We start from the raw sequence: 21,431 nt of genomic DNA, 5'->3' as shown, positions 1-21,431 counted from the left end.
TACAACTAGATATTTTGTGAACTATCATCTAATATCCTTAACTTATTCAATTATTTAACCTTGAAAGAATAATAGATCTTTTATTCTTTTATAAACTCCAAGAGCATTCATTGAAGAGAATAAAAGAACCTCCATATTTTGTAATTTTCCTATTATGGTTCGTTTATAAGGAGGCAAATGTCGTAAATTATTTAAATATAAGCTCGGAAAAACCGATAAGAAGTCGTATCGCTTTTCCTATTCTTAGCTTTCCTCTGCCTCCTCTCTTTTTAAAGTATCGTTAATGAGGTACACGTGATAGAGTCGTGCAAACCACGTGTCTCTTAAGTAGCTTCTAACAGTAATTATTAGAAGGAAATTTTATATCCTAATAAATACCCTCCTCGAACACGTGAATATAATCATTCACGTGTTCGATGCGTGTTAAGTGAGCTCACTTTTCTTTTAAAATTCGTACGGAGTAACTTATAATTCTACTAATTAACTAAAATCCCCAATTTTTATAAGAAAATTTAGGGTTTTTTGGGGGGCTAAACGAGTTACTTCACTCACGGCGAATTTTTTGTTGTAAAAAAAACATCTTTTAATGATATTAAATAACCTTTTAAACGTTAATTAAGATAAGTAATTGAAAAATATTCATTAAAAATCTAAGAAAATGACAGCGATTATTAGAAGTGAGCGTATAGAATTACCTTTATTTAATTTACTAACCAATGAAAATTGGCGGCTGTTCTTTAAAAGGGAGGAGATAAAGCCAACCGACATTATACAATTGTTAACAATGCTTTTAGTCGGTTGTGCGGTGCTGCTGCTGAGCGTGTTACGATGCACGTCGTCGTTACCCGTGGCAAACTGTTCGGAAATCGAGGGGCCGTGTTGGTGCCAGAACGAAAGGATTTATTTAAAAGTGCATTGCGAAGCCGTCAATAGCGAAATAAGATTTCACGACACACTCAGTGAGATAACGGTGGAGGACGACGAAGTGGAGGAGTTACAACCCGAAATGTTTAAGGGGATCTGCGTTAAGAGACTTATTTTACAACTTTCCGAATTGAAAAGAATCAACGAATCGACCTTCGAAGAACTAAAAGAATGCCTCGTCCTTCTCCTCCTGATGGATGGTAAACTGAGCAAAGTTCCGATCAACGCGCTCAAAAATCTGAATGGTTTAAGAGTTTTAAGCCTGGCTGGCAACGAAATACGAAACGTCCCTTCTCTACGATCTCTTCCACTGCATCATTTGAGCTTGGCATCGAACAAGATATCGTCCCTTCCTAAAGACACCTTTCCTCCAGTTTTAAAAACACTAAGCGTTACCCACAACCAGCTGAAGACCCTGAACGAATCCATGTTGCACTTGAAAGACTTGGCCTGGCTTTTCGTCTCTAGTAACTGGTTAACCAGCTTATCTGGCGAGTTAACGGGCATGAAATCTTTAGAAATGTTATCGGCTTCCAACAATAATATAAAAGATCTGGGCGACTCTTTCAAAAATTTAAAGAAATTGAAATATTTGCATCTAGACCACAATCTCATCCGCAAATTGAGGAATGGTCTTCACAGTCTGTTCAATTTGAGAAGTCTCAATCTGTCGTTCAATTTTATACGCAAGTTATACGGCAAAGAATTTATCAATTTGCTTCATTTGGAAACTTTGGATTTGTCACATAACCAGTTAGAAAGCGTTGGAGATACTTTCAAGTATACCAGAAAATTGGAAACTTTAATCTTGTCCGCTAACAAACTGTATATATTGGGAAGCAGCATTCGTTGCCCCGACCAATTAGGATATCTGGACCTATCTAAAAACTACCTGACTGACTTAGACTGGCTAATCCAAACGGATATTTATTACGACGACGACGATGCCAATGATAATGATATAGATCCTATTACCCCGTGTGAAAATCGTGTTACTGTAAGAAGGTTATTTATATCAGGTATGGCTTTTTTAAATTAAAATTATGAATTCAATAACATAAACTTACAAAGAATGTTTTAGTGTAGTTAAATAATTCAGTAGCATGAGACTTTGGCGTTTTAAGAAAATTATTTGTTAAGCCATACTTTACTGTATATTGAAACAATGCATTTTCGTAGTTTAGAAAAGTATTTCTAGATTAAAATCGTTGAGGAATTAATTATCTGTTTTCTTTTTTCAGGAAATCCTATGCAATGTCACTCCTTGCAGAAAGTTAATGCTACCATAAATAAATATAAAATAAGAATTAGCGGTTTGCCAACCTGTTAAATTCCATTATATTGAAGAATTGATTGTAAATATTATATGTATTATAATTATTGCAACATCACTGAAATTTCTGAATATTCTATCAAGGTTAATTGCATAAAAGTCACTTCAGAGAATTACTTTCTATAGAACAATTTACTTCTGACAGTTGTAATCGAGAACAGAATGAATCCCAAATATTATCTATTATTCGTGAGCATATAACATACAAGTATAATTAATTGAGTGCATAAATAGTTCATTATGATTTCAGTAATAAATATATCTTCCATTCATTTTTATACTGTCTACTGCTGTTATACTTTAAATTAGATTACAAACTTTTAACTCTCTGCCTCGTTTACCCTAAGAGTACCTTTCTTCTGCACCCGTTTAGAAGTTTGGCCAATCTGCAACGTTTTACATATAAAACAACTGCCGAAATTGTATCGATAGGCCATAACATTGCTTGCGTCAGATATTCGTATTTCAGACTGCTTGTTTTCATATTAATTTTTCTATATTTACGTATAACTGTACCGATATCATCTCACTTTATATACCAGGGGTGGCCAAACCTTGTTATGATAGAAGCCATATAAATGCCTATTAGAAATATGCAGGAGCTGCACCTTCTACTAGAACAGTTATGTATGCTATATAGTTACTGTAATACTGTAGTATATGGAAGCATCAGAGTCTAGAAGAGCCACACGTGCCTTGTGAGCTGCAGTTCATCCACATGGTTATATTTTAATATTGTAAATTACTTGTTTCAAATTATTTTTCAAAATGCTCACTGATGGAGGAAGATAATGATTCAAGTTTAAAATGCATCAATCTAATTTTCATAAAACATTACATGAATTTATATATATATATATCGTAACTATTAAAATTGAATTAAAATAATACAAATATTTATTGATTTCTATTAAAAACATTTCATCCCAATTGTTTGTACACAGTACATATTAATATAAATCTCTCATGTTTTGATATTGTGATGTAGATCATGTCAATAACACCAAGTCAGAATTAAAATCATAATTATTTATTCACATAATAAATTATTAAACTACATTCTTTAAATAAAAGATTAAAATTCTGAACTTTATAAAACCTTAGAACTTTAACTTTAAAGAGTATTAATAAAGTCATACATAATAAGAAAATAGCATAAAAATTAGAAAGGTTACGAATACCGGTGATTTTGTAAATTATTTTAACAGAGCAACAGGAAAACTAATCTCGAGTTTCCAGTAATTGTAACGTACGTTACGGTAACCCGAAATTTGATTGCCAGATGGCCGAGGTGTCGCCCTGCCACTCCGGGGAACCCGGGATCGAATCTGGGCGGACCACCTCCGAAATTGCGCACGGGTAGCGAGTCCCGGATACGTCCCTCGCCGCGTGGATTTTGCCAAATCCATGATGCATACGAAAAAAGGCTCTCTTAATGCCCATGGGATGGAAACAGCTTAAAAATTCAAAACGTATCAAATATATGACATGTATTGAAGATCATTGGGTCAAAGGTATTTGTAATTAAAGAATTAAATACATTGGGATTATTTATTGGAAATTCGAGATTAGTTATCTCTGCTACAGTATTTTATTAAGGTTTAATATTTCGTCTTTGATAGGATATTCATTAAATTTCAATATGTATGTACTGTATTAATTCAAAATTGATATTTTAAAAAAATTACAAAAATTGTATTTTTTTTATTTTTATTACATAAATCTTCATTTAATTTTTAAAAATTGTTTTTAATTTTTTTAGGAATGAAAGAAAAACGAACAATTTAAAATGTCTAATATATTAATCATTGTTACTTTATGAAATGTCAGATTGAAAACTGTAATATAAATTCACAATTTATAATTAATTTCAATTGTACAATAATACAAATTCCACAATACTATGACAATATTAAAAATGTTTATTAAAAAATCATTAGATTTTAAATTTTGAATACAAAATAAACTCCATAAGAGGAAAATGGAATCAATTGCTTTCATTATAGTATCTTATAAACGCTATAATATATGCTATAATTCTTTTTTTTTAAGGCAATATAGTCTTTGCACAGTAACACGTGTTAGTCGCATACAGCTTGCATAACATCAACGATGCGTTCCAATTTAGATAGGAAATTAAAACTCTGATTTTATATAAGACTAAATTTTCGAAACAGATTCTAGAGGCAAACAGTTTTATTCCTATCGCGTTCGCACTTAATCTCGCAGAGTTCGTCTAATTAAATTAAAGATTACGAGGAGGAAGAGAGGTTAGTTCCGTCGTGCCGAGAGGAAGAAATGGATTTTGGATCCTCTATCTAGTGCCTTTGCTAAATATTACTGCATAATTATCGATCTATACTGCATAAATGACTATTCGAAGCTACTTTACAGTATTAAAGTACATATATATTTAAATTACTAGGGACAGTTTTGGACTTGGTAAATCTATATATATATTATACATTGCAACTGCTATATTAAAAAAATACAAAAACATGTTTCTTATAAAAACTGAATATTTATATTATCTACAGAATATAAATAAAATTAAAAAGATACTTTGAAACCCTGAGCAAATTAAATAAAAAAAATACACATTTTAAATATTTTTTTATTTGAATAGATTCACATTAAATATTTGTTAACCGATAATAATAAACAAAAGAATATTGAATTTTTTACATTATAAATGATTTATATATATATATTTGATGCTATTTTACTGGCTCAATATTTTCTGAATGAAGTAATATATATATATAATGTATGCATATTTGGTCTAAAATTTTTAAATTTTGGTCACATGTTTAAAGTTTGTACTTTTCAAAAGGAGATGAATCATAAAATATTCTGTCTTCTCTTCATTTAACAAATTCATTACTCCAATATTAAATACTGTCGAGATTCATTCTAAAATCAAATCAACTTTCGAAATGTGCATCAAGATAAAAAAATGATTACAATGAATGAAATTCAATCTTTCAAAATCGTGACTATAATATTGATAATTAACCAAATAAAAAAGAAAATCATCAAAGCTCTTTACGTAAAATTCACAAAGTTTCAATATAAAATAACTACGGAATACTAAGTTTCGTCGTCGTATTAATATAAAAGTCGAACAGATTCCGAGAAACTAATGCACGGGTACGTGAAAATTCACAAATGTAATGTCGAGAAATATGTGAAGAAAGCAAGGCACGGTTTTTAAATGATAAATAAGAAATATGAAATATATATATATATTATATATACTGTAAATATATGTTTTATATATAAATATTGATCATTCATTTGAAGACTAGACATATAGCAAATTGCAAATTGGCAGCAAATACTTTGACCTTTACTTTTATTAACGATACAACGTAGAAAAACTTGCAAGAGATTAATTCAAATAAATCCTCGTCAGATTTTACATGGTGGCTTGCGCTATTTTCAGCGACTGTAAAAATATTTTAAATGTTTCGTTAATATTTTATTTGATTATTTAAAAAATTTGTATTAAATTTTAAATTTAAATCTAGCTTAAACACTAAAAAAAATGTCTTAAATTAATTCATCAACAAATTAATATTATTCTATACAGAAACTATTCTAATCTCTGAATTTCATTATAAATGTATGCTTTATAGTAATGAATGTTGTTAATACACTTGTCATTTGTAAAACTAAAAATCTTAAAAATCCAAGTGTTTTACAAAGAGTTATATAGATTATGGGAGGGGACTACGACGAAGAGTGAATTTTACGACGGCTTCCCGTACGCTCTCGTCGAGATATGGCCCTTAAGAAGTGATAAATATAGATTGCGGACGTGCGCTTCGTAGCCTCTTTCTTGCTTTGGACGGAGGACGAGGCCACGTGGGTTTGTGTCGAACTTGGTGAGGAAATCCTATAGGTTGGGCTTGTTGTGTCACATGATGAGGACATCATCTACACAGCTAACATAAAACAGGATTTGACTTGAAAAATAATAGAAAATGCTTTTCCATTTCTGCATTAAACTTGTTCTTATGTACTGGATTTTGGTTCTATGGTTGTGTATTAATAACATATTCCAGTTTATTCAGTGGTTAATTTGTAATATAATTAGAATTAAGCAACATATGTAATTAAATTGAAAATTATACAGGAATTGATAATATCATAATATTACAATTATCAAATGAAGTATAATTACAATTAAGTATTTACATACAGTAGAACCTTGCTAATTTGGACTAATTGGAGAAAGCCTAGTTCGAATTAACAAGGTTCTTGCTCAAATGCATATTGTACGATCCAAGAGGTACGCTTGAAACAGACAAATACAGTGGTCTGAAAAACTTTTACAATGCAAAAGTAGTATCATCATCATACTTTTAATTGCCAAAATTTACTAATTTGAGCTTAAAAAAGAAGCTAATTTTTGCTTAGGATTCCTTTTCTAACTGTTCCTCAATCACATCTCAATGCATCTGTCTAAGAGTAAGGTAATAAATAATTGTTAAAGACAGATTAAAATTGACAAATTCATTATTTAAAAAAAAAAAATTGATGCAAAAATATAGTCTGAATTAGTAAGGTATTAGAAGTAATGGGATGTTGCTTTTCTAAATAAATTAAGAATCATTTCGTTACTCAAATATGTGAAGTAATATAGTAATAAAAAATAAATAAGAATACAATGAGAGAAAATTCTGGTTTCATTGATTAATATTAAAAATGTATAAATTGAACAAATCTTTTAAATTGTCTTAAACAATTAATAATAAATAATATTGGATGAATTTATTAATCTTCTACCAACTTGAACAACAATTAATATAAAGCCAGCTATTTAAACTTGTACTGCGAGCAAATAATGCATAAAATTGTTAATTTAAAGCACTCGTTAAGATCGATATCAATAACTTATGACAATTTTATATTAGCCACGTGTCAAGACCACCCACTAGTATGAAAAGAACACACAAAAAGTTTTTTATTAAAAGTTAATAAATATAATTATAATATTTTAAAAATTATTTAAAAAAGTAATACATTTCACATAAAAATGTTCATTATTCGTGCAATTATTAAAGCTATATAAAGAGATTTTCATAAACTTACATTGACAATGTTAACACCTGTCATCTGACTGACCATGTGTGGAACTTTTGTCATAATATCCATTACTTCACCAGTTAATTTACTGGCTCCAATATCACCTTTACCAGATGAGACCATAACCACTTTCTTGCATTGAGTCAATGGAGCAGCTATCTCTGCAGCAACCTTTAATTTTAATTTCAAAATTTTATTACTTTCTACTGTTAATTACATCTATATGAATCACTTGAAACAAATGTGTTATAACTAACTTCCTATCAAGAATAAAAGAAAAAAAACTAATTTTCTAGCTGGGAAATATCACAGAAAATTCAAATATAAAATTATAAATAATCATAATTAAAATTTTGACTCGATGTAACTGAATACAGATGTACGGATTGTTCAAAAATGAATAATTAAATTGTATAATCGGCACTATCGTGAATTATTAGTGCATGAAAAAAATTAAAATTATCATCCCGTTTTTATTATTAAAATGAATGTCTGGATAGAATGGATAACTTTCTTCATTTGTGAAATATTTGCATTTTAAAAAGATGATAAAAGTTTAATTTCAACTTGCATCTGTGCAGCTAATTAGAATAAAACTACAGTATCTATTTAGAAAGATTTATTATAGTATAAAATGCAATTGTCTAATTTATTTTTAAATTGATAGCTTACCTTTGGCAATGTATCTAATACCATATCGATCATGGCTGCATCTTTGTATTCGCGGAAGGCGTCGGCTTTCTTGGCCATTTGCTCGGCTTCCGCTTTGGCTTTGGCTTCTATTGCATAAGCTTCTGCTTCTCCTTTCAGCTAAAACATCATAAATTTTTATTTAAATTTACTTTAGCATAACAAATATTAGATAAAAATATATTTTACAAAACCACACTAAAGATTTTTTTTATTATTCCTTTACATACTTTAACGGCTTCAGCTTCTGCTTCTGCCTCCATAATAACTCTATTTCTGTATAAAACAAATTATAAAAATGTAACATTCAGCAATTTTTCAAGACAGAGATAATCTAAAATATTCAACATTAAAAGGAGGAACAATCCTGCCGGAATATAAATTAATGAGTTTAGATATAGTGTCAATGTAGTCTTCTATTAATAAAGAAATGACAGTGCAAAGTTTAAGTAAGTACAATGTTCCGAACTATTTGATAGATCTTATTGGTTTCACGTTGGATAAAAACTATTTTACAGTAAACGAAAAATATTATCGCCGAAAAGATAGTATTTCTACGGGTTCTGTCGTCGGCCCAAAATTGGAAGAAATCTTAATGATAAGACACGGACAAAGCTTTATCAAGACTGACAGGAATAAAATTTCTTGCAAGGTACGTTGACGATATAATACTCATATATAATAGTAAGATAACATCACCTGATCAAATACTGGAACAAGCAAATAACATTAATTCATATATTAAATTTACTCACAAGACTGAAAAATATAATAAAATAAATTATCTAGATATAACAATTAAACGCTTTAATAACCACCTTGAATATTGTAAGTACAAAAAACAGTGTAATGCTAAAAAGTTATAAATTTTAAATCATATTGTATAGAAAGTCAAAAACGAAATATATATCTTATGAAAAATATCAAAAATTTTTTATGAAACTTTAATAAAATTAGCTCCTATCCAAAAAACTAGGTTGTCCGAACTAATGAAAATAGGTAATATTAATAAAAAAGATCCGTCGGAAGGAGGAGGAGTGGCGTACAGATTACAACGCACGTGCGGAATTCCAAGTTTTTACGTCGGAGAAACAAAACAGAAGTCGAAGGTTAGACTGTCGGAACATCTTGCCGCGGTACGACTAAAAGTTAGTACTTCACCGGTATTTTTGCATTGTAATGCTCATAATTGTCAAATTAATATTAATAAAGTAAAGATTGTATACAAAGAAACAAACTGTATAAAAAGAAAATTTCAAGAACACTTTGCAATTGTTATGCAAAGTAACTCTGTAAATTTGAATAATGGTGTGCTGCCAGTGGAATGCTGGGTAAACCTTGTCGGGTATAAAAGTTGTAAACACAAGATAGGAGATGGTAATGGAAATTTGTCATTGTTGGCTTTTTGAATTATATTTTGTGTTTGCAAGCCCTATCGAGGCCGAAAAAACTGACGAAATGCATTTAGAGATAAATATCATGTAACAAAAAACGTATTTTCTTTCTACAAAAAAACTTGTTTGACTTTTTAACCTTTTAAAAATTCTATTTCATTTTTAACAAATGGCTTAGAGTTAAATTATCTTAGCCCTCTATAAGTCAGAAAAGAAAAAAAATTTATATTTTCGTGTACTCTTTGATATTTTTTAATCTTATGTGATTGTACTAAGAAATTATCTAATTAAATTCTTAACTCTTAACTATAGTCAATAAATCTGCCATAAATCATTTCGATATTTTTGAAATGTAACTTTATTCTGTTTCTTCTTACTTATTAGCTTCGGCTAATTTCTCTAAACGATATCTTTCTGCTTCGGCGGGACGGCGAATAGTTGCCTCCAATTCTTTCTCTTTACGCATAATTTCTTGTTCTTGAATCTGTATTTCTTGAGTTCTTTCAATAACTTTTACCTGCATTTGTTCTTCTTTTATGCGCTGACGTGTTTTAGCAGCTTGCAAATTATAAGCGAGATCACTTTCGGCTTTCTAAAACACAAAATTCAAACACATTTTAAATAATTTCAATTTAATTAACAAATTTCATAATTAACTTTGAACAAAAGATAATAATTTCAATTATTTTCTTGAAAAAGTTTTTATTTCCAATTTAATATACAATATGCTACACCAAAATAAATTTAACTTATTTAAAAAAAGCAAAAGATTATATTAATTTTTATAAAATTAATTTGAATCAGTTATATAAATATTTGAAGTTGATATAAATACAACAATCTTAACATATGAAAAGATCAAACTGCATCAACTTTATGACAGATAATTAGTAGTATATAAGACTAAGATATAGAAGAGTAATTTGTATTTTTAAATATAGTTAATATGTAGTAGAGACAAAAATAAACAGATCTTTTAATGTAATTTTTACTACATTAATAGTACAATATTATAAAGACCATCTTCAAAATATGTACCTTCTGCAATTACACACATCTCTTATGTTTATTATTATTAAAACACCCTTGCAGTTCATTTTGCATTTTATCTTTGAGCACAATCATTGCAACACTTTTTTAGTATCGAAGATCTGGTATATTACAAGTTTATTCTCCATGGTAAACTTATTCTCGATTGTTTCTGTGACACTGTAATATGAAAACTGCCTCATCTCTTACAAGCAAACAACTGAAATCATCATCATAACAGTGCTTCAGTACATCATAGTCTTCTAGTTAATGAGTATTTTGCAAAACATCAAATATTTATACTTCTACAGCCTCCTCACTCACCAGACCTTACTCCTGCAGACTTTCGTGTGTTCACTAAGATGAATTTAGTGAAGGATCTACTGAAAGATCAAAGATTCAAATCAGTACAACAGGTAAAAGTGCTATGAAAATTGCACTCAGAAGATAATGCCAAATGGACTTCAAAACTGTTTTAATAAGTGCAGAACTGTACTTTTTACATAACTGTGAAAAGTCTTTTAAAGGTATCTTCTGTCTAAGGCATATTATTGAGTAACAAAAAAAGATTGTGCAGTTTTATATAGTTACCAGTTTGAACATTAATTATGCAGTATTCCTCGTAGATGGCTGGCTATTTTTATTTCTGTTTTAAATTTAGACTTTTATAGAAATTTGTTCAAAAAATTTTAACTGTGTAATTATTATAATAAATGTGAAAGCAGATGTCAAAATATCAGCTTCAAATACAGTTATTTAAGCATGCTTTTTTTTTATAAATTTATACTTGAAACAAATGTTGCAAAAGTTTCCAGAAAGATATGTATCACATTCAGAGAAGGGATGATTAGTCAATGTCTGACCAAAAAATGCTATAAAAAATTTGCATCAGAAGAATGTCTCTTGAAAGATCTTATGATGCACCCTGTGAAAGATGGCAAACAGCCATTGATAACAATGAATTAAAGAATGCTACTGAGCTAAAGTTAAGTCAGTCGTGTGCTGTAGAAAGATTTGGTATGAGTAATGAAACATTTGTCCACACTTGCATTGATTGGAAAAAGTATATAAATTAAGCAAATGGATTCCACAAACTTATAGCAAAAAACAAATTCTAGTGATTTTCAATTTTCTTATCTCTTCTTTCTCATCATAAGAGCTGGTTGTTATTTTGGACAGACTATTGGCATGTGATGAAAAATGGATTATGTACTGCAACGCTGAGTAATCTTATCATTGTCTATCTTGTGCCTTCTATATCAAACACCAAAATTCAACATCAGAAAATTTTGTTGTTTGATGGAATATATAACAGGTATTCTTTATGAGCTCTTATCCTCAAATCAAACATTCGCAGGGGAAGTTTACTCTGCTCAGTTGCAATGTGCACATGAGAAGCTTTTCCAAAAACACCAGGAACTGATTAATTGCAAAGGTGTGTTTCCTCAAAATAATGGAAAATTTCACACTTCGAGAATGATGCAGGAAAGACTCCATAGCCCTTCTTGAGAAAGTCTACTCCACCCACTATATTCACCAGACCTCTCACCATCTGGTTTTCATCTTTTCTTGTCGCTTGACAATCAAATACTTAACCAATGATTTTGAAATCAAGAGGAATAGGAGTTGAATGAAGATTTAGCTTTTAAAGAATTTCATAGTAAGGTAATTTATAAACTTATTTCTCATTAAGGAAAGTAATTAATTGTGATAGATTCTTGTATGTATCATGCATATCTACTATATAAAATTGAAAAACCGGATGGTTTCTGTCACAGTATGCCAAAAACGGCCACTAGGAACACCCTTAGCTATTATTTAAATTAACAATATAAATTATTTCATATTTATTTTATATTTTTACAGTATAATTCAGTATATTATTATTTTAAAACAAATTTATTATTTAAACCATGGAATAACACCGCTGCTGCTACTGAAAAAACGGGTAGTCTGTGTTGGCGTATCGAGCGCTGGCAAAGCTAGGAATTGCCAGAGTCCGCGCGCATGCCCTGATGCCTGCATTGGGCCTTTCAACTGGCTATAATATAATATAATAGAAAGATCAGAAGTATGAAATAATCTAATAATCTTAACCTTTGTTGTTATTTTTTGCCCAGGCAATGCCTGGTTCATCTGCTAGTATACATATACAAGAATCAAGAATCTACAGAAATCTATATATTGGGACCTTGAATAAGTTCTCGCTGTTTTTTTGTAAAAATTAATGCTTTATTTAAAAAAAGTCATAAACATATCACTGAAAGTATTGTCCATCACTAGCCACTACTTTCTCTCATCGTTCTGGCAGCATTTGAATTCCACGTCGGAAAAATGAGACGTCTTTTGATGCTATCCAAGAATCAACCCAATTTTTGGCATCTTCATAAGAATGGAAGTGCTGCTCAGCCAGGCCATGTGCCATCGATCGGAACAAGTGATAATCGGAAGGGGCAATGTCTGGTGAATACGGCGGGTGGGGTAGGACTTCCCATTTTTTTCCAAGTAGGTTTTCACCGGTTGTGCAACATGTGGCCGAGCATTGTCATGTTGCAAAATCACTTTGTCATGTCTCTGCTCGTACAGTGGCCGTTTTTCTTTTAATGCTTGGCTCAAATACATCAATTGTAGTTGATAGCGATCTCCTGTGATGGTTTCATTCAATTTGAGCAGCTGATAATAAACTACACCTAGCTGATCCCACCAAATGCAGAGCAGAAGCTTTGAGCCATGAATATTCGGCTTTGCCGATGATGTTGATGCATGGCCAGGCTTACCCCACAATTTTCTACGCTTAGGATTATCGTAGTGAATCCACTTTTCATCCCCAGTCACGATACGATGCAGAAAACCTTTTCTTTTCTGCCGTTGAAGCAGCTGTTCACACGTGAAAAGACGCCGTTCGACGTCTCTCGGCTTCAACTCATACGGCACCCAATGTACTTGCTTTTGAATCATTCCTAATCCTTTCAAACGTTTTGAAACTGTTGTGTGATCAACTCCTAATGATTCTGCAAGTTCAGCTAGTGTCTGACATGAGTCTTCATGAAGTAATGCCTCCAATTTCTCGTCTTCAAACTTTTTCGGTGCGCCAGAACGTTTTTTATCTTCAATGTCAAAATCATTATTTTTGAAGCGTCTAAACCAATCTCTGCATGTTGTTTCCGACAGAGCATGGTCACCGTAAGTCTCAACAAGAATTCTGTATGCTTCAGCTGCAGATTTTTTTTGAATAAAATAGTGCAATAAAATTCCCCGCAAATACTCTTTTTTTGGCACAAAATGCGACATTTTTAACACCATGAAAAAAAAAGTTGTTTACACTTCGGCGAAATGACATATACTGATTTTCAAGGTCGCTTATTGTACTTCCTTACAGATGCGTCACCATCTAAAAATACACGCACACAGTTCTAGTAACGCCACCTGCTGTAAAACAGCGAGAACTTATTCAAGGTCCCAATATATGTGCATGTATATACACAAATGCATGCACATGCATACAAATAAATTAGTTTGATACATTTGTTGTTAATACCTATTTATACAATTTGATCAAACCCATTATTGTATCATGTTTGTCTCCTCCCTGTTTGTATAGAAAATATATTATACAGTAAATTATAATATAAACATACAAATAACATCATTTTGCATTTTGTTTTGCCTTTCTAATTTTTCAATTAAAAACCTTAATCCAAAAATAATGTTTCATCTATTAAGAAAAACTAAGTTTTCATAAAAAAATAAATAACTATAAACACAATTTAATCTTACCTTAGTATTTACTTCCATATCATAAGCTGCCTTTTTTAATTCAAAATCTCTTTGGGATTTTGCAATTTCTGTATCATTTAGATAACGAGAAGCCATTCTTTCTTCTTCTGCAAGTGCTTCCTGCATTAAAGAAAGTTATTAAATTATCATTTTCTTTAAAGATTAATATATCTTAACATAGCTTTTAAATTTTTTACATTTTGAACATACCTTAATTTGGGCATCGCGACGGGCTTCGGCTTCTCCGATTCGAGCGTCTCTCTTTACTTCTGCCGTCCGAGCCATTCCGAGCGCTTTTAAATAACCCTTTTAAAACAATAATTATTATTAATTCTAAAATTACAATTTAAAAAGACTGAAATAGATTCAAATTTATAACAAATTACAAATTATTTGATAAGATCATATTTATTTTCTGACTTTATGCATATTAATCAATTTTCAAACTTTAACTTAAAGTTATATAATAAAAAAACATTAGAATTGAATCTCTCTTCTTGTACAAAGTGATAATGTAACAATACTAACCATCCATTAATAACATTTACTGCAGTGATTCTCAAAGTGGGGGTCGTGAAAAATATTTGGGGGGTCGCTGAAAAATTGATTCTAGATCAAATTTTTTCAAATATTTTATAAATTTACTATGGATTCATGTTTAGAAATAATAGAAATAAAAGCTATATAAAATAATCTTTACTTAAATAAATGGCACATATAAATAATAAAAAGAATATAAATATTTAAATACGAGCTTAACCCCCTCCCTCTGGGATGTTTTTCGACACGTACTCATTCTTCGGGGGTCCTTTGAAATTTTTAAGTGCAGATCGGGGGTCGCGGTCCAAAAAGTTTGAGAAACACTGATTTACTGTACAGTTTAAGGGGACAGGGGGTCGCAAAAGGTACTTCATTTACACAGAAGAGGGGTCAAGGCATTATCTATACTAAAAGTTTCTAGTAATATTAGTAGAATACAAATTTGTTTTTATAAACCTATAAACAAACATTCAAAAAATATTTTCAGATATCTTCATTTTTTAAATGTTAGATGGTCCACGATCTATATTACATGTAATTAAAAAGAAGACAGATTGCCAAAAGTACATTATTACATAGGAAGATTACTCTTATCCTACCTATTACATAGGTAGGATAAGCGTAATCTACCTATGTAGCTATCATCTACCTATCAAGCAAATCATAGCTTTTTAAAAATGTTATTTGCATTTTCTATAAATAGATTTGCATTGTGCTAATGTAATAATAAATAATGAGCTTTGCTATAATATCTTTCTATTCACAGATCAAGAATCTTAGTATATTCATCAAATAAAAAAATAAGAGCTGATGAATAAGACTGTACTGGTACAAATATTTTGTCTCCTTAACTCATAATTAGTAATTTCTATAATTTATAAAATATTTTTAAAATGTCAATACTTACTTGATCATCACTTATATCCTTAATTGTATATGAAACTACTGTAATTCCCATATTAACTAAATCAGAAGAGGCAACTTCAAATACTTGTTTAGAAAACTTTTTGCGGTCTTTATATATTTCCTGATTTAATTTTCAAAATTATTATTTACATTGGTGCAAATATTTCAAATTCCATTTTAAATTTATTTTTCTCACCTCGACTGACATTTGTCCCATGATAGCTCGTTGATGCCCTTCGAGTGTCTCTTTTGCCACATTCATAATTTCGTCTTCATTTTTTCCAAGAAACTGCTCACAAGCAGCTCTCAACATTTCGACATTTTGTCCTTGAATTTTTACCTGAAATCATAAATTTATAAATCACGATAACTTGGAGTAAGTTTTTAAATGCAGTTTATTAATTTGCAAATTTTTCTTGTAGAGAGTGAGAATGCTGAAACCAAAATGCTAAAGAAAAATTGCTATTTATTAGCCAAAGTTTAATTTGAATGGTTAAAGACAACAGATGGGGCAAAGACTTAGTACACGTTAGTTCTACCAAGCGTTCCTTAAATACTCGTATAAGGGAACACCGAACAAATATCCGGCACGGGCAGCTTACTACTGCCCTTGCTACGTATGCGTCCGATCCGGATATCGAGGCGCAGTTTGATAGAGCAGCAGTCATCGTCGGCACACCACACCAGGACCATCTTAAATGGCTAGAAACCATAACCATTTATAAAGCCAGCCAAGTAACCACGTGCATCAACCGAAAGGAGGAGCCAAACCTGTTGCTGGCCTGGCAGTCCCTACTAGATGCCGACCAATAGCTACCTCTACCAGCAAACGACCACACATGTCAGGCAAGACTGACGTCGTCGAAATGACATTCGATCCCATTGAATTCCATACGCTCCATTCGGAAGCATTCCTAAGCTAGTTGACCCGAGGAAGAACTGCGTGATAGTTCGAAAACATTTGTCACCTGCTGTATATAGTATACACATTACGTGCCAGTAACAGGTTTAAGAAAGTGTGGAGTTAATATTTCAAAAATTATTTACAGTATAATCCTTTATATCATGTTAATAGCACTTATAGTAAAAAATATATTTCTAAAAGTTATATTCTTTTTTCAAGACAGATTTATTGTAAGTTGACTGCACTCATGTTGAGTTAGCTGGATTTTAGTAATAATAAGGACAGTACCACATTTTTGTTATTGAGATTTTTATAAGTTTTTATTAATATTATAATCTGCTAACTTATGTATTTTTCAATTGGAGTTGATGTAATAAACTTAGAAATGCAGTTCATAAACTATAATTTAAAGTACAATATTTAAACAAAACTTTGCTTTTTCCCTTTGAAAAATTACATAATTAAATAAAATCTAGAAATACATAAAATTTCAAATCGAAAAAATGTGCGGATCCCTTCTTATTTGTCTGGTAAGGTTCTATATTTACTAGAGAAGTCTGCCACACTTAAGATTAAACGAAGGAGACTATTCTGAATAAAAATAGAACTGAACCGACCGAAGGTTTTAAGTTAGGAATAAATAAAAAAAATGTCATGAAGCTATCAAATGAATTTTTAAAATGTATCGGTTGATTAAGTAAAAAATGCACTAAAATTATTTTAAAACAAAGGAAAAATTTAAATTTTTAAAAATTTCATTAAAAGAATTAAAACTTAAATCTATATTAAATAAGATAATGCTAGTTAACTATAGATTCAATAAAATAGAGATACAAAAGAATGCCGACTTTTCAATCAATAGTCGAGTCATATGATGAATATGACTCGACTATTATATTCGAGTCATATCGTGATTCATCATACGACTCGACTATTGATTAAATTGCAACAAATTCTGCAATAATAAAAATTTTAAGATTTACTAAATACCTGTTTACAGTGAAACAACCATCGGATTACATTGAGTTACTTTTCGTTGGAAAAGTAGCCCAATGTAATACAGTTTAACATCGAAATAATAAATCATTTAAATAAAACTAATCCGTTCACAATAAATAAATTCACTTCTATTAAAGTTTTTCAAATAGTAAACTAAATAAAAATTATTCTTTCTTGTTGTGCTTAGTGTCAATTTTTTATTTTTTTATTTAATGTTGTAAATGTATCATTTTCTAAACTGCATAACTTTTTAATGATAGAATATGTTAATTCTATATACTTTTGAAGTGCCAAAGAATTTGCTTGTTGTAATCACAATTTTTGATTGTAGTTGTCATTATTTCTTGGTAAGTAAGCATTTTTAAGCTGTACAATCAATCTCAACATGTGATTAATAACAAACAATCATTATCAGTTATCATTATCGGTCTTAAATAACAGTTTAAAGTTCTGACTTTTCAGAAATAAAGTCATTTGTTTGTAGAAAGTATTTAGACTAATCATTTAAGATGGCAATTTTCGAGTAAAATAAATCTTAAATTCTATTTTTTTAAAACTATTTGTCGATTCTTTTGTTCGAGAAGACACGCTCAACCAACAGACAATTGTTTAATCGGGGACATGCATTTTGGGCTTGTTATCTATCCTTTTCATAGTAAGCCCAAAATGCACATCCCTAATTAAACGTCTGTTGGCTGAGTGCCGCTTCCTAAATGAAAAACCCAACAAATAGGTTCAAAAAAACAGAAAATATAAACGGAAACAAATGAAAGGAAACTAAATCTTACGTATCTGTTAGCAAATAAACTTTTATTAATGTTTTTAGAACAGTAATTTTATTAATGATAAAAAATTATTCACATAAAAAGAACATTGAATAAGTACAATGCTGAATCTTTAAACCTCCATAAATACAGAAATAAATAAAAATATCAACATACCTGTGCAATACCAGTTACCGAAATTGGAACACCTTGTTGTGTATAAACTTTTGGACTTTCTATGGCAAGAGTCATTGTATTCAATGTAATTCTAAAAGATAGCAGAAATAATATTTTAAATATTTTTGATTTATAGAATAATTTATATTAAAAAATTTATAATTTATTGTTATCAACAAGGGCTACCGAGAGAAATAGTTGGCCTGGAACTGATTAACGATTTAGGCTTCCTTGTATTCATATTGTGGCCGTCAGCCATATTATAATTTGTATATAGTTTATAATTTCTTCATTTTGTTTCTATTTTCTTATTTCTTGTCTATTGTCTTCAAAAACTTTCTATATCAACCGTTATCAAGTCCGAAGGTTACGACCGGAAGAAAAGTAACTCTTCCGAGATCGGTTATCCGGAAGACGTGACACGCTAAACCGGAAAGGAAACCGGATTCAGTTACTTCTGCACCACGTGAGTACTGTGTGAAAATTTGGGTGTTCTAGGCCCACCAGTTTTAGTGTAATAACACGGTCGTTGAACTCAGAGGATCTAACGGTTATTCCAACGGATTTAAAGCCGTTACTGAAGTGACGTCATCGATTCTAACTTTGTAATTGCTTCTTCTGTCAACTACTGTGTAATCTTCTGTATTAGTGTTAAGTTAATTTTAGATAATTTTAGTACTATCTTTTCCTTCTGTGCTGCTGGGTGTTTTACCTGACAGTACAGAAATTGTGGAACATAAGTTCAACTGTCCAGTACTTCCCTTCAGTTTGGGAGGCATTAGGTATACACAAACACACTTCTGGGGTTTTCAATGGTGGAAAAGCAGTGTAATAAGGTGTCAGTCGTTTTAGGACCCATTCCTGAAGGGGAGTTGAGGAAGGATTTCGCTCTGGAGACAGCACATTCGGAGACCACATCTTATATTCCCATAGAATATGATCTTCTTAAACAGGCAGATGATTTTCTGAGGAAGGTGTTAGATCTTTGCCCAGCGCATACCAGTAGTACTATCAAGGTACAACACTGGGCAGAAATAAGAGAGTATGTTGCGAAAATGCATGGTCACCTGTACCAAATGCACGGAATTCTTGGAGAACTGAGAAGAAATAGAGAAAAAATTGGAGGAAATGACAGAATACAGCAAGTTGTGGAAAACAATGGGCTATCTGGTAGACTTTATAAATCCTATGCTCAAGTGATTAAATCTAATAACAATGCAAGTGTGGGTACCGAGGAGGGTCGACGAGGTCAGACCTCTGGTTAATGTCGGCAACAAGTCGGAGGGACTTGCCCACTTGTCAGAAATGGCTTAATTTGTCGGTAGGGATCCCGTAGGGACAGGACTGCTTTTTATCTGGTCGAGTGTAGGAGGGAAAGTGGAGTCGTGGTAAGACGATAAGCGAATATTTGAGCAAACAAGACACCATTTAACAGGTTAACAACGATTTAATGGAAAACAAAGTATACGTACAAAAATCTGACATTAAAAGGGGTGACATATATATATATATAGCTCTATATAGCCCTATCACGCGACGGGAGAGAGAGGAGAGAGAGAGTTCACATAAGTGGGTTCCATACCTCTGGGACAATATCAGTAATTCAAATATGCTGCTCGTCACGATGATCGAAGATTCCTTTCTAGGGAAGGTTCGATGGCACTTACGGCACAATAGTCAAATATATTCTCGCGACTCGATCTTAATCGATGAAAGACTCTCCACCCAGAGGGAGGAAGGAAGCCTCTTATATATCTTTTTCTGCTGGGAATTTTTGTCACGTGCAGGTGCTTAGGCCATAGGTGTTCCCGGGATTGGAAACAATACGGCGAATTCGGACGCTAACTATAAACTTAAGTTGCAAGATGATCTGTACGCAGCATAAGAACAATGGATAGTTGACAGTTATACGGCCGGGGACGCATATTTTCTCGTCCGGGACCGTTTTTAGGCAGGATGTTTACATCCAAGTCAGTTTTAGATGGGCTGTTTATAATAGGAGAATTTTTCGATTCGATATAGGGATTCATTTTATTATAATTCGTATTATATTCGGATTATAACCGGATAGAGGAAAGGGGTAATTATTAATTCGAATATAATATATTACAACGTTCGTTCCAGGGGATTTCCAGATCTCACACAAGCAATACGACTAAGACAATTACACAATCGCTTTCCACTAAGCTTCTTAATGAAGGGGTTGGTGGCAGTCATGCTGTCTTAGTTTATCCGGCATCAGGTGAACAAGACGAACAAACAGACATCCATCCCATAGTTACTACCATTCTGTCGGAAATCCGGCCGTCAGATATAGGCATTAAAGTAAAGGGTGTGAGAAGAATTCGAAATGAAGGGGCCTGCTTTCAGGTGGGAGATGACAAGGATGGTGAAAAATTACGTGCGGCAATCGAAAATATAACAACAATCAAAGACAAGATTAGATGCCATGTCTCAGAGGGTAGACGACCACGTATGATTCTCTTAAATGTACCATATTCTGTAGAGTCAGAACAACTTATGAACACAATGTTCAACCAAAACGACATATGGGAAGGTATCAGTAAAGACGAACTTCTAAATTCTTGTCGAATTAGTACATCAATAGAGAAAGGCAAGGTCAGAGATAACTGTCGCCATATAGTGTTGTCGGTAAAACCCTCCATCAGAAACTTACTGATTCAGCATAAACATATCGCCTTGGAATGGGCTAATGTTAAAGTAGATGATTATGTACCTATTATTAGGTGTTTCCGATGCGCAGGATATAACCACATGGCTAAGGACTGCACTGAACATACCCATTGCAGTCATTGTACTAAGGACCATAAATTCGCAGAATGCAGCGAGAAACAAAATACTCCTTGCTGCATAAATTGCATGCGTTTCAATAGAGGTCAGCC

General features: G+C 31.6%; 2 protein-coding genes across 2 annotated transcripts in view; one reads left to right on the top strand and one right to left on the bottom strand.

Moving 5' to 3' along the window:
• Positions 1-759: 759 nt before the first annotated feature.
• On the top strand, positions 760-2,370 carry LOC136979679 (leucine-rich repeat-containing protein let-4-like). Its single transcript, XM_067275720.1, has 2 exons — positions 760-1,943; positions 2,166-2,370. Exons 1-2 carry the CDS (start codon positions 785-787, stop codon positions 2,252-2,254), a joined length of 1,248 nt encoding a protein of 415 aa, XP_067131821.1. The 5' UTR covers positions 760-784; the 3' UTR covers positions 2,255-2,370.
• A 3,214-nt stretch (positions 2,371-5,584) lies between these two features.
• The window catches only part of LOC136979677 (flotillin-1-like), a 29,420-nt gene continuing 13,573 nt past the window's right edge, over positions 5,585-21,431 (bottom strand). Inside the window, exons 3-12 of the mRNA XM_067275718.1 lie at positions 18,529-18,619; positions 15,881-16,024; positions 15,686-15,805; positions 14,449-14,544; positions 14,239-14,358; positions 9,810-10,024; positions 8,269-8,314; positions 8,021-8,158; positions 7,355-7,519; positions 5,585-5,705 (exon numbers count right to left, since the gene is read on the bottom strand). Coding sequence (XP_067131819.1) covers positions 5,676-5,705; positions 7,355-7,519; positions 8,021-8,158; positions 8,269-8,314; positions 9,810-10,024; positions 14,239-14,358; positions 14,449-14,544; positions 15,686-15,805; positions 15,881-16,024; positions 18,529-18,619 — 1,165 coding nt within the window. The 3' untranslated portion in view covers positions 5,585-5,675. The remainder of the gene's footprint in view (positions 5,706-7,354; positions 7,520-8,020; positions 8,159-8,268; positions 8,315-9,809; positions 10,025-14,238; positions 14,359-14,448; positions 14,545-15,685; positions 15,806-15,880; positions 16,025-18,528; positions 18,620-21,431) is intronic.

This window comes from Centruroides vittatus, unplaced genomic scaffold (assembly GCF_030686945.1).
Source record: "Centruroides vittatus isolate TY-2023 unplaced genomic scaffold, ASM3068694v2 contig_630, whole genome shotgun sequence".
Classification (NCBI taxonomy): Eukaryota; Metazoa; Arthropoda; class Arachnida; order Scorpiones; family Buthidae; genus Centruroides; species Centruroides vittatus.
Note: the sequence above shows the minus strand (reverse complement) of the source record. Positions and strands in the feature narration are given on the sequence as shown.